The sequence below is a fragment of the Gavialis gangeticus genome, unplaced genomic scaffold (assembly GCF_001723915.1).
Source record: "Gavialis gangeticus isolate Ggan-Ray unplaced genomic scaffold, GavGan_comp1, whole genome shotgun sequence".
Classification (NCBI taxonomy): domain Eukaryota; kingdom Metazoa; phylum Chordata; order Crocodylia; family Gavialidae; genus Gavialis; species Gavialis gangeticus.
In genome coordinates, this window is record NW_017728992.1 from 131,894,999 (window position 1) to 131,912,371 (window position 17,373).

A 17,373-nucleotide genomic window follows, 5' to 3' on the forward strand; every position below is an offset into this window, starting at 1 on the left:
TATGCAGGTCATCCAAGTTGAGTCCAAATAAAATATGTATACCATTCTCTTCTTACATTTATTGATAAAAAACCAAACAAATATATTTAGAGAGTATGTCACATTTTATTTGGCTTTTTTTATTATCTCTCTACCTTTAAAGCAAAGTGACTTATTTACTTGTAGGATCTGTAAAATAGGATTTATGGTATTTTAAATTGTAACATTTCTAAGTCTAGAAACTCAGGCCCTTCCTGAGGCATAGAAATGAGTGCTGGATTCCCTTGAAAATGGGAGAATCTTTTCTAGGCCTGCAAGTACAAGTTATAGGAGATACATTATATGCATGTGCAGGGACAAGGTGTTACTAGTTTGGGGGTCAAATCTTGCCCTTTTAACTTTGAATGGAAAAAAGGTGCCACTATATTCTTAAGCAAGCATTCGTTTACCAGTGCACAAGAAACCATGTATGAGGCAAGTGCCATGTGGAAATTGCGTCAATAACATGATTTCATGTGGATATACAAGTGCTGAATATGTCTGAAAACCAGCCTTAGGTGTCAAAAGTTGGGTAAACAAAATTGTAAGGCCCCAGTTTCAACTCTGACTTGCTGAAGATTATTAAAAAAAAAATCTTTTCAGGTCAGAAAAGTGAACTGAGGTATCCCATGTCTGTGCATCAAATCAAAAGTTCATTCTCTTTATCCTGTCTATGAAATTAGTATGTACCCAAGAACTGGGAAGGCCTCAGTGAGGGGGTTGAGGCATGACTACAGGAGTGGCACAGGTGCCTGCCCAGCCTCTCCTACAGTGGCCAGGTCCTGCTCATCAGCAACCTGGCACAGGTGTGCTATCCTGGACCTACTAATGACCCTACCCAAGGGGCTTCAGAAGCTCCACATGGACTTCTGGACCACATTCAGATGAAGTATGTGGCACTAGAGACATGTCTGTGGTTACATACCCAACATTCAGCTGTTCTCAGTGCTGCAAGTTTTTGGGGGTTTTTTGTTTTGTTTTGTTTTGTTTTTGGGTGGGGGGGAACACTGACCCTGGGAGATCTTGGGGTCAAAAAACCCATGGAAAAAAAACCAAAGCAGAGCATGCAGGGGCAGTATGCTCCACCCAAAACCAGAGCCTGACTTGCCAAAGCCACACTGCAGCTGCCAGCCAGGCTCCAAGCAGCAGGATCACTGCTGCTGCTGCCCCAGGGGGTCCCCAGGACCCCCGGTAGGGCTGCTGGGGTCAGCCCAGTGGTGGCCCCAGCTGCCCATACCCCACCCGGGGTAACCTGCCATGTACCAGGCTGTGCATGACACAAATGTTCCCCCAGACAAGTAGCAGTGGAACAAGGGAAGTTGGCACAACTGAGGGGAGCAACAGGCTACAGTTAGACCTAGATAGGTTACAAGGATGGGCGGAGGAGAACAGGATGGGGTTTAACACGGACAAGTGTAAGGTGTTGCACCTGGGGAGGAACAATCGGCACCACACATACAGGCTGGGGAACTCCCCTCTTGTCAGCACGGAGGTGGAAAAGGATCTGGGAGTCATTATTGACTCCAAGATGAACATGAGTCGGCAATGTGGGGAGGCGGCTAGGAAGGCCAACTGCACCTTGTCGTGCATCCACAGATGCATCTCGAGCAGGTCCAAGGAGGTGATCCTCCCCCTCTATGCGGCACTGGTCAGGCCGCAGCTGGAGTACTGCGTCCAGTTCTGGGCGCCGCACTTTAAGAGGGATGTGGACAGCATCGAGAGGGTCCAGAGGAGGGCCACTCGTATGATCAAGGGACAGCAGGGTAGGTCCTATGAGGAAAGGTTGCGGGACCTGAACCTGTTCAGCCTTCAAAAGAGAAGGCTGAGGGGGGATCTTGTGGCCTGTTATAAACTGGTTAGGGGGGATCAGCAGGCGCTGGGGGAGTCCCTGTTCCCCTGAGCGCCGCAAGGAGTGACCAGGAACAATGGTCACAAGCTGGCGGAGGGAAGGTTTAAGTTGGACATCAGGAGGCGCTACTTCACGGTCAGGGCGGCTAGAGTCTGGAACCAGCTTCCAAGTGAGGTGGTGCAGGCTCCCACCCTGGGGGTTTTTAAGAGGAGGTTGGATGACCACCTTACTGGGGTCGTTTGACCCCAGTGCTCTTCCTGCCATGGCAGGGGGTCACACTAGATGATCTGCTCAGGTCCCTTCCGACCCTAGAAACTATGAAACTATGAAGGTGTGCCACTGCTTCTTGTCCCCAGGGAAACAGAAGTCCACGCTCATGTGGACATGGCCTTGGAAGGGCATGGTAAAGAGGGAGTTTAATTCTCTGGTGATACAGTGTTTTTGTTGCTGACAGGGCGTTTTTGTTGCTGGGGGACCACACACAGATTTTGCACTTCTACCTTTTTGTTTTTAATATTTTTGTAATAAAGGTTTAAAAAGTCACATCTCAAAGTACTACTACTACTACTACTACTATTAATAATTCAGAAGTATATAAGCATGCATGTTTTCCTCTCCCATTGCAGAGTACAAACCAAGATTTGTTCACACTCGGCAAACTCGATCTTTGTCTGTGGAATTTGAAGGTGAAATATATGACATAAACCTGGAAGAAGAAGAATTACAAGTGCTGAAATCCAGAAGTATTACTAAGCGTCATAATGCTGAAAATAAGGAGGATTTGGAAAACACTGATGGTGCTGGAGCTGGTGGTGAAGAAATGCTAGCTGATGGCATCAATATAGTTAGCCAACCTAATTCTGTCAGAGTGACACACAAGTATAAATGCTTTATCTATTTTTGAATTCTTATACTTTTTATTGTGTTTTTAAATATTTTATAGTTTCAGCGTACCAGAATACAAGAATATCATGAAAGAATGATTTATGTTTTTTGTTTCCTTTTACCAGGTCAAATTATTTACCTATTAAAGTAAGTCTTTAGGGGCAGGGAAAGTCCAGCCCTTGGGCCAGGTTGGGTCCATGGCAGACTCCATTTCCTGGAAGCCCTGCCCATGTTGTTGCAGCCAGTTTCCATGGAGACCCCAGCAGCAGCGGGGCCGTGACAGTGTGGGGCCAGTGTCTTGACAGTACAGCTGGGCAGGGAATTGCTCCAGGGCTGGGATCTTGTAGTAGTGATAACATGGTTCGTGGCCAGGGCAGAACTGTGATCCACTACCTACATGCCCTGAAACTACATTGTCACCGCTGCAAGATCCTAGCCTGGATCCTGGAGGAGTTCCCTGCCCAGCCGCGTTCCCGGCCAGTGCTGCGGGGCCAGTCTCCATGGAAACCCTAGCCTTGCACTGTCATGACCCTGCTGCTGGGGTCTCCATGGAAACCAACCATAGCAACACACGCAGGGGCACCTGGGAAATGGGGGCTGGCCACTAGCTGGATCCACCGTTTTGCCCACCCCTGCTATAGATTAACTAAATCAAAGGCATATAGCATAAGCTTTCATAAGCAATGGGCTTACTGTTTCTGATATATAAGCTTACAAAAGCTTATACTATGCATCCCCAGTTAGTCTATAATGTTCAAAAGTACACTACCTTTTATGTAAATCAGATTAAACCTATTTACAATTGCTTTCACTTGCTTTTTATAGAAGGCCCAGTTGAATGTACACTTGAACAAAACTGAGCTGGAATAGTTTTCCCAGCCTAGGAGAGTTTTTGAGATGTCAAAGTTTAATGCCCTTTCTGAATCAGACTACAAAAAAGCAAAACCTTGAATTTTTTTTGCAACCATTGCATCTGAAAATATTTTTGATAGGCTTAATAAAGCATTCTGAACCCAATGTTTGCATTTTAACCTTTTTACTATATTTCATAATAAAAAGTTCATTTCAAGCTAGCAATTATTTTTTCTTTGGAAAATGCCAGATAATTTGCATAGTCCCCAAACTTTTTATTAACTTTGAATTGGGAGATTATTAAAACTGACCTTTTCTCACAAACTGTTTCAGTTTGAACAGGTCAGTGTTTTCCAACAAACAAAATGTCTCTGTAGAAAATTCCAAACCAGCTCTACTATAGAGAGCTAACCTATAATGGTCAGGGATGGAGCAGTAATCTCTTCTGTCTCTGCTCTGTATCTCTGTGACTCAAGCAAGAATTAAAAAAAGAGAAGATAGTAGTATCAGATCAGAGCAGGACAGGTGATGGTGTGCCCATAAATTCTCAGTAATGCATAGTTAAGGAAGCTCTGCGTGACAATCAGCATCTGACAAAGTAGGCTGTTACCTGCAAAAACTTGTGCCTCTCTGAGGCTTTAAGGTCTTTATGGTGCCTTCTGAAACAATTAATAAAACAGACTGTGAGAAGATAATAGCCTGCAGATTTTTCTCTCTTTCTATCCCTCAGCTTGCTGTTTTTCTTTGCTTAGAGACATTTTCCTGAACAGCTGTACATCAATTAGGCACTTTATTAGCCAACTATTTATATTTTTACCACTTACTTGAACTCTTTTTCAGTAACATGATAAATTGTCATGTAATTGGCAGGCATGTCTCATTCTTACCTATTTTGTACACTTGGAATTGGACTCATGGTACTGTGGCAAGATAAAAAAGGAATCTTCTTCCCTGCAGCTGGTATCTAAATAGGCCATGGCAAATCTGTCTAACAGAGTATTTAGATATCTGAGGGGGGTTATGTTTTGGTTTCTTTTTTGACTGAACTGAGTATGTCTGACATGGTAATATTGTTAAATTTCAGCACAGCAGGCATAGAGCTCTTGCCTTGAACAAGTTTTCTTTGTGCTGGAGTGAAAACAGATGGAAGCAGTTATTTGGACTATTAAACCAACACGAGCCTCGGGGTGTCATTGTTGAGTTTGTTTTATTACTTGGTAGAGGACAGAGTACCACTGGAAAACCTTGAGGGAGGGCAGAGTGGGAGGGCCGGAAAAGAGACTGAAAGAAGAATGAAGAGGTGGATGTTCAAAAGGAAAGGTATTGATCTTTGTATTCATAGTTTGTTGAATGACTGCTAATACTTATATTCATAGGTGTTTTATTCTTCCAAATGACACTATCCACTGTGAGAGGGAATTATACCAATCAGCCAGAGCCTGGAAGGACCACAAGGCCTACATTGACAAGGAGGTTTGAGCTATTTCCAAATCTATTCTGAATGAAGATTCTGAACATTTATGTCATCATTGTGTAACTCTGATTATAAATATACTTTGCAGATTGAAGCTCTCCAAGATAAAATTAAAAATTTAAGAGAAGTGCGAGGACACCTGAAAAGAAGGAAACCTGATGAATGTGATTGTAGTAAACAGAGGTAAAAAAAAATCACCTGCAGCACTGCTTGTGTTATTAATTTAGCAGACTCATTACTTTTTTACAGTGGAAAAGATTTAACTTTGGTATAAGTGTTCTTTATTAGCCACTATAAGCTTAGTGTCCAAAACAGTCCAAAGAGCAAAGTTTATATTCTGATCGAAAAATTGTCAAAACTGTTGGATCTGGGTTTTTATTTAATTTCATTATATATGAAGAAACCAGTATGAATGAAATTAAGACCCAGAGCTGTATTTAACATTGGGTGTCTATGGTTACATATTTGAACCCATTTCTAGCAGTACAGTATATACTAATACTATACTTACTTGCATATGGCATATACCTTTTTTCCCTAAAAATAAGCCCTCCAAATTTGGGTTGCTGGTCTTAAGTGAGGAAGCTGATTTTCTTTTCATGAACTTCACTGCATGGAGGCATAGAAGCATATGCTGTGCTACAAGATTAGATTATTGCCAACTTCTCTATCTCTGCCATGACCCAGGAGGGGGCACTCAGTGTTAACACGTTCATAGCAACTCTGAAATTGGCACCCGTTTTTGGCAGGTTTTAGCAAGGTTTGGCAAGGGTATGGGGGATGTGTAGTAGTGAGGTGGTACCCACCACAAGTTGAGAGAGACTGTGAAAGGGTTAACACTAAACTGCACCCCCTCCTGTTTCCAGACAGACAGAGAAGCTGTCGGCCACCCTGTAGCATGGTGTGTTAATGAAAACACTCAGCTCTAGCCATGAATCTGGAAAAATCTGTTTTCCCTATATTCATATTTGGGGGGGGGGGTGGTACTGTGAAAGAGAAAGTACTGTGTGTCATTGTGCAAACACTAGTACTCCTACCATTTCAGTAAAACAACATAAAAGATCATTTGCAGCTCAACATTTAATTAAACAGATGGCATACTTCAATTTAGCTTTGAATACAAAAAATAAATTCTGTTTTTCATGACTTCATAAAATGTAACCTTTTTTCATAATGTTGCACATAGCTATTACAACAAAGAGAAAGGGGTGAAGGCTCAGGAGAAACTGAAGAGTCACCTTCATCCATTCAAGTAGGTGTAATGTTTTTCCACTCTAATATTATCTAGCTTTTCAGTAATTGGGGAATGTCAGAAATAAATCAGTCATAAACACCAGCTCCCGGGCAGCAAGTATACTGAAATATAGCAGTACTGAAAGCTTGGGAGCTGAACCCTCAGAAATTCTGGAAAGTGATCCTGAAATTAAAAATAACAGCAAAATTCCAATAGAATTAATCATTTGAAGGACAGACAAACTAATTGATGCCTCATAGGGTCCCATTACCCTTAGATACAATACCTAATACAGCACTTATCAAACTTACAGATGACACCATTGGGCCATAACTCCCTCTAGTAAATTTTGAGAGAGGTGTTAATTATCTTCCCTCTCATGTAAATAGTTTCCATGATCCAGCCTTTTAAAACCTCAGGTAAAAATCATAATTGTTAAATCTCTCTTTAAACAAATAGAAATTATTCTTTGTAAACTACAAATTGCTTTCCTTTTCAACAGAGAAGCAGCACAAGAGGTGGACAGTAAAATTCAGTTATTCAAGGAAAACCGCAGAAGAAAGAAAGAAAGAAAAGGGAAGAAGCGCCAGAAGAAAGGAGATGAATGCAGCCTTCCTGGACTCACATGTTTTACCCATGATAATAACCACTGGCAGACAGCACCATTCTGGAACCGTGAGAACCTTTCTTATTATCTTCACATGTAGACATTAATGAGGGTCATCCTCCCATGTGGGGAGATATAATTTCTAACTATCACAGACACTAAGGGCATTATTTGAAAAATAAGTACTTATGTTGCTGCTACAAAATGCAGAAAGGTTGTTCAAATACCTTTATGAAGAGCTGCATTTGTAATTCTTGCTTCTATTATATCTTTATTATGCTGTATCACTACAAAGCCTCAGTCAAGTTCAGGGTCCGACTGTGCTAACCACTATAGAAAAATAAAAAAGACCTGTCCATCAGCTATTTAGTTTTCTGTCACCTCTTGTAGATTAAGCTATCTAAATATATGGGGGGACTTCTAAATATGTGGTTTTGTAATTGTAATAAGAAAAAATATATATGTTCCATTTTTTACAAGACCTTATGCCCATTAATTGCTCATAATTCCTTATAATAGCACTGGTTAAATTCTGATATCTCACTTCTGTGAAAAACTGAGGTAACGATTTTGTATTGATGTAGGTTGTAGCCATGTTGGTTTAAGGACACAGGCAGACCAGGTTCTTTGGGTAAATCCAATATCTTTTATTAGACCAACTCAAATAGTTGGAAAAATTCTTCTTAGCAAGCTTTTCAGCACAAACACCCTTCATCAGGCTGAGGAAGCATCTGCAGATGGTCTGTGCTCTTCCTGGATGGAGTGGTAAAGTGGCCAGAGGCCAGTACATATGCAAGAAAGCCAGTCAGTTAAAATGTAAATTGAGGTGGTCAGTATGTGAGAGACAGGGTGGTGGGGGATGAAAGTGTCTGTAGTCAAAGGATGAGACACGGGGGCGGGGGTGGGAATGAGAATAGCTGGTAGAAAGTGGAGGGTTTACTTGGGGAGTCCAGATTTTTTATGGTATTTTATAAGCCTTATATAAGTTTCCCCATTACCTCTCCCTTCCCAACTCCCAGTGAAATCAGTTTCTGTCTTTTGAAGTCAAAGCAGAATTAATCGTAGGATTTTACCTTAGGGAGTTTAATTTAAAGGATTTTTACTATTCATTATAGGATTTTTACCTTCTGTTTATTTCCAATCTGTGCTTTTTAAAATGTATGTGTGTTCATAGGTATGGATTATTTTTTTTTGGTTCTCTATTTTTTAATATCATTTAACTTTTTTAAAGTTAAAGAATTTTCAAGAGAATCAAGTACATAGTGCATCAAATCAGCCCAAGATTCACCAACTGAAGAGATATGTCTTTGTCGTCTTATTCTTCTAAAATTAATGGGTTTTTTTCCCTTATTACAGTGGGCTCCTTCTGTGCTTGCACAAGCTCAAACAACAATACTTACTGGTGTTTGCGAACAGTTAATGAAACCAACAATTTTCTCTTCTGTGAGTTTGCAACTGGATTCTTGGAATATTTTGATATGAACACCGATCCTTACCAAGTAAATCTGTTTCCATGTTACCAACTGTTCAGCACTACCCTTCTGTATCTTTGCACTCCAGTTAACAAATACTTTCTTTTTCCATTGTTCTGCTTCCTCTGCCCAGCTGACAAATACAGTACATACTGTGGAAAGAGGCATTTTGAACCAGTTACATTTACAGCTAATGGAACTGAGAAGTTGTCAAGGTTACAAGCAATGCAATCCACGACCTAAAGGACTTGAATCAGGTAAAAAAGAAGAAAGAAAGAACAGATTAGTTATATTTTAGAGCTATTTTTGTTTCCTTAATTAATAAATGGATCCATTAAGTCGTTCTTCATGAAATCCTTGCACATCTACTAATATTGCGTACAGATGTATGAGAACACACTATCCAGAATAGTTTCTTGGCTATAAAAAATCTTTAAGGCTTGATTGTAAGTTTGTAAAGGTTACTATGGATAGGCAATACAAAGTATTGAGAAGAAAGATTATCCTGGCATTACTCTAAACAATAGTAGATGTTCAGGCAGACCGTGCTTATTAATATTCGGGGCCATTTTGTAGACATTAATCCAGTCTCTCTTACAGGATTTATTATGTTTAGTATTTTGCTTTCTTATAGTATCTCTGCTGGGCAGAGAGCATATGAAGTGTTAAAGCTATTTTATGTTCTTGTTCCTGTCTGTCTGTGTGCTCAACTACAACTTCTCCATTGCAACTAAAAACTTATGTTGCAGAACTCTAATCAGTACATCCCCTCACTTTTTAAGGAGAGTAAGATCTAAACTGACCTTTACAAGTATTTCTGAATAAAATAATGAGCTATCTTTATATATTGATAATTTAGAATTAAATTTGGTTGACTAAAAACTTACGCTTTTTGCAGGAATAGTCCCTTCTTCATGTTTTACACAATCACTTCTTTATTTTTTCTTTTTTTTCTGTGAAAAATTGTCTTCATTTATAATTTCTAATTGGGGGTTTTGTTTTTTTGAAAATCACCCATTTTTCAGTTCTATATCCAAAGCTTTCAGGAACCCTTTGTTGGACTGCAGCTCTGTCCGTATTTAACACGGTACATTTCTTTTTAGGAATTAGATCCTGTGCATGGAAAACTACATTGTGAGTGGTTTTACAAGTTCTAAACACTAACAAAAGTTACTCTTGTATTTTCCTATATCAGGAAATAAAGATGGAGGAAGCTATGATCCACACAGGTATCCATACTTTTTTATTCTCCTCGGCAGCTTCTTTCCAAATAATTGCATGATCCAGTCCATTTCAACTAATGTCTGTATCCTGCCATGTTGCACACAGCATAGAGCTTTTGGTGCATGCATTTTCTAATAATAGTCTACACTGAACTTGGCCATTGGTTTTTAGTGCTGCCATTCTGCATTTAACTTCGCTCATTGTCACAACAAGACTTCATGAAGCTCATTTAAATGATTCCATGTCTGTGTTTCTTAAATGCTTACCTTATAGTGGCACAATACAATAAAATATGCAGTAAAAGAGTACACTTTTTTGTTTAGGAAGACTACTTTTTACATGTGAAACCAGTGTCATTAAATATGCTATTTGGGTTGTATGTACTCTAAGCGACCAATCAAACATTCGCTGAGGTCAGTTGGAATCTTTCCCCTGACTTTAGTTGCCATTCCAGAAGGTCTCCAGTACTTGAACTGGGGGTGGGGTTATGTTTACAGTACCTACATCCATAGGGAAAACAGGGTCAGGAAAAAACAGTTTTCCTAAGGGACAAAGGCACTAAGAAAGGTGGTGGTATAGCAGCAGTCTATTTGCCATTTATAGTACTGTATACTCCTGGAGGCTTACCTGTAGTGAATGGTCTGGTATACTCAGTTCTTCTCCCACTTTACATTAATTTTATGCCTTTGTAGCTCCATTTACTTTTCTTGATGTTACTTTTGATATACACCAAGACTGCCCAATTAGTAGTTCATGGGCTGCATGCAGCCCACAAGAAGTTAAATCATGGCTCACAGGGCCAAAAATTTTGCAGTGGGGGACAAGCAGCAACAGCATAAACCGCCACAGCTGCCAGAACTGCCATGTCAGTGGGGCCAGCACCCAAGGGGTTAATGCCACTACTGCCCCATTACAGATGCATTTATGCCCCATATACATTAATGCCCCATTACAGATGTATGTTGAGATTCCCCACTGGGGATACCTTTCAGTGGTGACATTAACCTCATGGGTGCTGGTTGCCCTGCTGTCAGATTTCTGGGTCAAGATGCCTTTCAGCAGTAGAGCTAGCAGTAGCAGCACTATCAGCATGCAGGGCTTAATGCTTCTGCCTCTTGCCGTCCCAGCAAAGTTGGATCATCTAACCTGTGAGAAGCCCCACGGTCCAGATCTGGCTGGTCACCTGAAATATATCACCTAAAATAAGCTATATAGCCCTGATTTATATCGAATTCAGGGTGGGGGAGAAAATCAGGCTCCTACAGGACACAGATGTATTAATGGTCTATTTTACAGGGGGAACAAGAGAGGGCCTTATTGTTATCTCCTGTATCAAACATAGTAGTTGGGTAATAATTAAAATATATTGTATTGCTTTGTAAATCTCCTACAAAGCCAATTTTACATTTTTTCCAAAGTTGTAGTTCCACGATGGAAAGAGAAAAGAACATAAGAAGTGCCATCTTGGGTCAGACCACTGGTCTGGCTAGCCCAGTATTCTGTCTCTCACATTGGCATAAATGGATGCTATAGAGGGAGAGCACTAAACTGCATAACTCTAGAATGATCTATCCCATATTCAGTACTCTCTCTGGCACCTACCATTGTTCATTGTTGTTTCAGAGAAGCCAGAGGAAATATCTCCAACTATTCTGTCCAATAGCCATTAATAGATCTATCATCCATGAATTTATCTAGTCCCTTTTTTAGACTTGGCTATACTATCTGCTTCCACTACCTCCTGTGGCAATGAACTGTCCTGTGAAACCTTTAGTTATTTCATAATTATTTGCATTTCTGATTAAAATCCAATAGGAGCTAGTTATTTGCTAGGAAAGTAAAATAAGATTCTTGGTTTTGGTAAGCTTTAAATTAGCCTTTTAAGTGTTTTATTTGTTGATTTTCTTACAAGCATTTCTTGTTACTGCTCTTAACAACATCTAACAGAAATGGCATTTTTTATTGTAGGATTGTATGACATTATATGGGACAAACATCATTAAAATATATCTCATCACAGAGTTTAATGAAAAAATAATTTTAATCACTGATAGTGAGACATTTCAATATTATTTTATTGTTAAATATAATGGTATAGTATAACTAAAACAATGCTATTCAGTGAAGTAGAACTGAGATTTCCCAACTACTTGTGGGACCTGAAGTTCCCCAAAGTTCAAGTGTGTTTGAGTTCAAAGTTTTGGTTCACACTTCTCCCTATGAGAAAGTGACATTTGTCAAAGAAACTGTAACTATGTCTTAGTAAACTTTGAAAGAAACATCCAAGAGGAACTGATCATATATTTACCAAATCTTCACAGGAATTAACCAGATTAAAAAAGAGATAGCTCCATGCTGCTAAGTCACTTAAGATAGTCCTTAGACTTATAAAGTCCTGTTTAATAGTCCAGCTTGGATGTGTTGGTGTTTTAAAAATTCTTTAGTTTATAATTCAGTACAGAACTAAATGTGCTTATTTTCAGCCAGTTCAACCTGTGACAGCTTCTGTGTCAATGAAGTTTGTTTAACACTTGTGGAAAGAATGAAGAATACAGGTCAATTTCTAGCTGTGGATGTGCTCAAGAAGCACCCTTAGGGGATCTTCATATCATGTGCCCAAAGGAAGGGCATAACTTCACTTGATAAGTAGCTTCTCAATTAGCATAAGCTATGCCTACAGGCTGAGACTATCAGTGCTGCCTAAGGAACTCTGATGTACATTTTTCTTTATTCTTAAGGGGAAAAGGGTTCCAGATCCTTAGGAAAACTTTGAGAAAACTGAGCTACAGATTGTCATGGGACTTTCATGGTATAATGCTAAATGCAGAGAGAAGCTCAAGTAATGTGCGAGTAAAGCATCCAAAGTTGTGTGCGCTTGTTTGTGAAGCTTTGGCAGCCAGTTTTCTACATTGGGTCCAGTATGGATCTGATAATTGTGAGAAATTCTGAGAAAGAAACACCTCTATGTTTTACAAATCATGGGTGCTTTCCTTCCTCATGCTTATGTAAGGTTTTTTTTATTCCAAGGGAAACATTTTTCTTTCTTTTCCCTATTCACTTTAATTTCCTCTCATGAAACCAAGCTTGTTCAGTTATGAAATTGAGTTGGGTTGTAAAATAACTCATTCAACCAATCACTTGATAATCAGTTCTGCGAAACTAGCATTGTTTACTTATTGTTTAAACTTGTGTGGAAGCTTCTTTGCACTTATATTAAAAAACAAAACAAATCCTTCCTGGATCACTTTAAAACGATACATTCCAAATCCATCAGGGCCCTGAAATGAGAATTTGTTGGGAATGTGGAATATTATTATATCAGTTTATTTCTCTATATAGTGCTCAGAACAGAACATGGTTTGGAGGTTAAATCACTGATAAAATTACAGATATGCTGCTTGAATTGCATAGAAAAAATGTAAATATTGTATCATCTGTACTTCTTTTGATACATGGGAGAGTTATATGAGTAATATTCATTAATGGTATCTCCCTTCTATTATCCTCTCTAGGCCCCTCCCCCCTAAAAAAATATTTTTAAAAAAATGCCCAAAAACACATCATTAGAATGTTACTGGGAAAACAGACCTCTCTGGGTGACATTTTTAGACATACATGATGTTGGTGAGTGTCTTACCATTGGGTTTTTCTTATCCTTTTTCACAAAATTCCAAGAAGGACATATGTAACTGACAGGCCGGTATTGTTATAAGTTTGCCATGTAATAAATTAGCAAAAACTAAGTGAATCCAAACCACAACAAACAGAGGTAGTGTTGGTGTAGGCTCTGTAGCTGGGTATACAGAGTTTAAGGTTGACCGTGTGGTCTGTGAAGCTGTAAGAAGTATCCAAAAAGCTGATGTATGGATTGCACCAGGACTTGCATTCAAAGACCTGTCCACTGGGTGGGAAAACCGCCAGCTACAGGCAGCACTGGTGGTCTCTCCCATCCCATGTAATCCAGCAAGCCATACATGATGTCCCCTACACAATAGAACGTAATTATAACAGGTGAGGGCAGGAGGGACCAGGAAAAGAGATGGAGACACACCCAAATGATAGGTGTAAGGGAGAGTTCCTCTCCCAGGTTGGGAGGAGGCATGGGAAAGGTAGAACCACAGGATCAGGTGTGAGGTTGCTTGAAGGGATGGGCATAAATGAAGGGGATGTTTTGAGGAAACCTCCTTTCCTATGTGAAAGGTTCATGGTGGTCCCTGAGAAATGTCAGGGTCAGCAGTTGGTCCTAGCTGTTCTGTTGGTCCCAGCTGTTTGGGGGTCATTTGATTAAGCCAGTGGTGCCCACCCTTCTAGTTCTGTGGGCTGGATGAGTGATGGAGGCCCAATCAGCAGGCCAGATCCAACACGGGGTTGGCCTGTGGGTGCAATCTTGCGTGCCAGTCTAACCCTACATACCCAGCTCTGGCCATGCATTGGCCCAACCTCATTCATCTGGATCCAGCCATTCACCGACATGATCTGGCATGTAGGGTCACATTATCTGGCTCACAGGCCTGCTCTCCACCGACGTGGAAAGTTGGCAGGAGGAAAGCAGCAATTAATGCTGTTGCTGCTCTTCCACAAAGTTTCCAGGCCTGCAAGAGCCATGTGCACTGGATGACATGGCTTCACAGGCCAGATCTTGCCCACAGGCTGGGGGGTGAGCACCCCTGGGTTAAACTATATAGGGAGAGAGAAAAGACTGAGTTACAAAGTTGGTATCAGTGGATTTTTTTTTTAAGTTGCTTGTGCTCTAGGGATGAAATTCATCCTTCCAGCACAAAGTCCAGTTTCTGGAGTTTTGTCTGAATCATTTTATAGGAAATAAGGGGAATATACTTCCCTGTGCTGGTGGGCATAGTGGCTACTGCCACACTGTTATGTTGGTATGGGGTGTTCCAATTAGCAAAGCACCAGAGTATGACCGATAAGACTCCCTGACTTATCAAGCATACTTAAGAGCTTCAGACTGCAATTACCTGAGGGAAACAAAGCAAAAGAATTAAAATACAGAGGAACATACTGTGTACTTGGCCACAAAATAATTAAAATTTATGTCATAACTTTCCTAAAAACATTAATTTACCATTGACTGTTTTTCCTGTTGAAATCTTATTTTTCCCACAGTAAAGATGGTAACTACTGTGATGTACTCTGAACTATTCACTGCCATAAAACTTTTGGATGTTTTTATTTAACTCTTCATTCCTCTACACAGGATTTAATGGAAAAGCATTGCAGTTTTTCCTTAACAAAATACTCCTTTAATTAAGTTAATAGCAATTCTGCCCACAATAAGGGAAGGGACAGGTAAAGACCTCTCTGTATACCCTTCAATCAGTACAAAGAGAAGAGAAACCACCTGCAAATCCCCTCACCCTAACCCTAACTCCTGCCAGACCTTAGATTGAAGCTGAAATGTGGTTCCTCTGTTCCTAAAGAGGATCAGTGCAAACATTTTAGAATGGGAGTAAGGTACAAGGATTTCTAACTTACTAGAACACCCAATATATTTCCTTCAAAGAGTGAAACTTGCCCACTCATTGCAGATTTCAACTTCTGGCCCTCATTGATTGTAACACAGCAGGAAAATGTGTTCAGTATCAGTAGTTCCTGTGTTAAAAATGGAGCTGTACTATTACGTATTTGAGATAAATTTCTTGAATTAACATTGACAGCCAGTGGTCTTTGTTATGAAGCAAACTTTAAACTACCTTCACAATGTTAGCTATTTTAGAGTGAGTAAATATTCAAGGGACTTTGATCACATCTGGAATCTTTCAGAGATTTCCTCAAGGTTTCTTTTCTTTTTTTTTCTGAATGTGCTAAAATAAAATCCATCTGAATTACACTCATATGTATGCTTCTTTCAGGCAAGCTTTTCATGGGTGTCAGTGCTATCCTGTACCCTCATACTACTGGATAAATCAGTTTTCTATCTTGTAAATTTAAAGAAGAGAATATGCAATACCCCCCAACCCATCCCCAAATTAAGGAGTTGTGGTTCTGAATTTGAACACTGAGTTCTTTTTCGTAAATTGATCTATCGATTGATAACTTCCTAGATAAAACTAAGGTCCTATAATTAAATTAGTCCTAAGGGGTTATTTATTTTTATGAAGCTGTTTCATCTGTGAACTTCTATAAGCAGAAGTGTGCATTTACATAATAGTAGTAGTAATAGAACACAAAATCTTCACTAACAGCCACTGCTTAAAAAAACAACCCTTGAGATATCTGAAGAATGCAAACAGCCTAAACACCAGGTCATGCAGTGGATCCTACCGGCTTCATGGGAGCACTGCTCACTGGAAGCTTGTAGAATTGGGCCTACATATATCCGTTTGTTTCCTCCATAGTGCAGTGAGAATAATTGTGTAAAAGAATGTGTGACAATTGTGAAAAGCTAATTGGTTGTTTATTAGAACAATTTTTCTCTGTATTTGTAATGTCAGGACTGCAGGCACATCATTTTGTTTTGGTCAGAGTGTTCTTGTTACACCCATGCAATTCCATTGACTTGACTCTGGTTATGTAGGAATAGAGAAGGCAGAATTTGTATGTTCAGCTCAGCAGGAGTCATGTACATGTCTACTGGTATTTGGCCTTTCTATGCGAGTTAGTAAGATGTGAAAAATGTGGCGATTATTAACCAATAACTACTGTACATTGTTAATGGCTAGTGCATTTCAGCACGCTTGAACAGCAAGGAAAGGCATGTGGAAGCTCCATGCTTTCCTTATTTGGTGATCACCATTAGACTTTGTTTATTTCTTTTAACAGAGGAGAATTATGGGATGGATGGGAAGGTTAACCTGCCAAATTTCACTGAGGACGTCAACTGGCAAGGACTGGAAGATTTGTACAGTGTGAATGAAAGTTTATATGAATACAAATACAACTATAGACTTAGTCTGGAGGACTGGACTAATTACTTGAAGGATATAGATAGAATGTTTGCACTGCTGAACAGTTATGATGAGCAAAATAAAACAGACAATAAAACCGCTCAAAACAGTGGTTACCTGGACAAGTCGCCTACACGATGTACCTTGCTGGAAATTACCTCTGCTGAGTCAGATGAGGAATCAAGTGGTCTGACTGCAGAAGAGTTACAGCCTGTTGTGCTAACAGACTTTGAAGCCCTATCTTTGAGCGCAGTCATTTTAAGTCAAGAGAGGAAACTTGAATTAAATAATGATATCCCTGACAAAAGTCATTTGAATGCAACACACTGGAGAAATAATCAAGCTGAAAAATGGATGGAAGGTAAAGAATCAGACAATTTTGAAATAGATTTCAGTGGAAATGATCTGATGGAGCTGGAGTCCAGACATAGTTTCATTTTACAGCCCATTAGCATGCTTCAGAAAGACTCACCTGAGGATGGTGGTGGCCCTATGGAAGAAGTTTTTGAAGATCAGATCTATTTTCCTGTGAGGTCTAGTGAAGCCATTGTACACCAGGCTTTAAGTGTATCCATCAGGGATCCCTCTATCAGGTCTCAGAAAATGGAAACTACATTGGAAAAAATAGAACCTAATTTTTCAGGGGAGACATCGCAAATCGTAAATGTAGAAGGCAGTGCCTCATCTGCACTCTCCCTAGATTAGATCAAATTATGAACCATATGAAGTTCTCTTGATTTTTTTTAAATGGCAAATTAATAAAGGTAATCATGACAACTGACATTCCATGTTTATTGTAGATACATTTTGCAGCTAAAGTGAGCCCAACTCTGTGTGTGTGTGTGTGTGTGTG

At 39.8% G+C, this 17,373-nt stretch overlaps 1 protein-coding gene across 2 annotated transcripts in view; it reads left to right on the forward strand.

Annotated features, from left to right (window-relative positions):
• Positions 1–17,303, forward strand: part of SULF1 (sulfatase 1) — a 237,705-nt gene extending 220,402 nt beyond the window's left edge. Inside the window, exons 15-23 of one of the 2 annotated variants that reach the window (XM_019527775.1) lie at positions 2,494–2,746; positions 4,981–5,077; positions 5,167–5,261; positions 6,265–6,330; positions 6,815–6,987; positions 8,276–8,418; positions 8,525–8,648; positions 9,587–9,620; positions 16,396–16,528. In XM_019527775.1, the coding sequence (XP_019383320.1) occupies positions 2,494–2,746; positions 4,981–5,077; positions 5,167–5,261; positions 6,265–6,330; positions 6,815–6,987; positions 8,276–8,418; positions 8,525–8,648; positions 9,587–9,620; positions 16,396–16,426 (1,016 nt within the window). In that variant the 3' untranslated portion in view covers positions 16,427–16,528. Of the gene's footprint in view, positions 1–2,493; positions 2,747–4,980; positions 5,078–5,166; positions 5,262–6,264; positions 6,331–6,814; positions 6,988–8,275; positions 8,419–8,524; positions 8,649–9,586; positions 9,621–16,395 lie in introns of both variants that reach the window. The other variant, XM_019527774.1, reaches the window with a different exon arrangement.
• Positions 17,304–17,373: the final 70 nt, after the last annotated feature.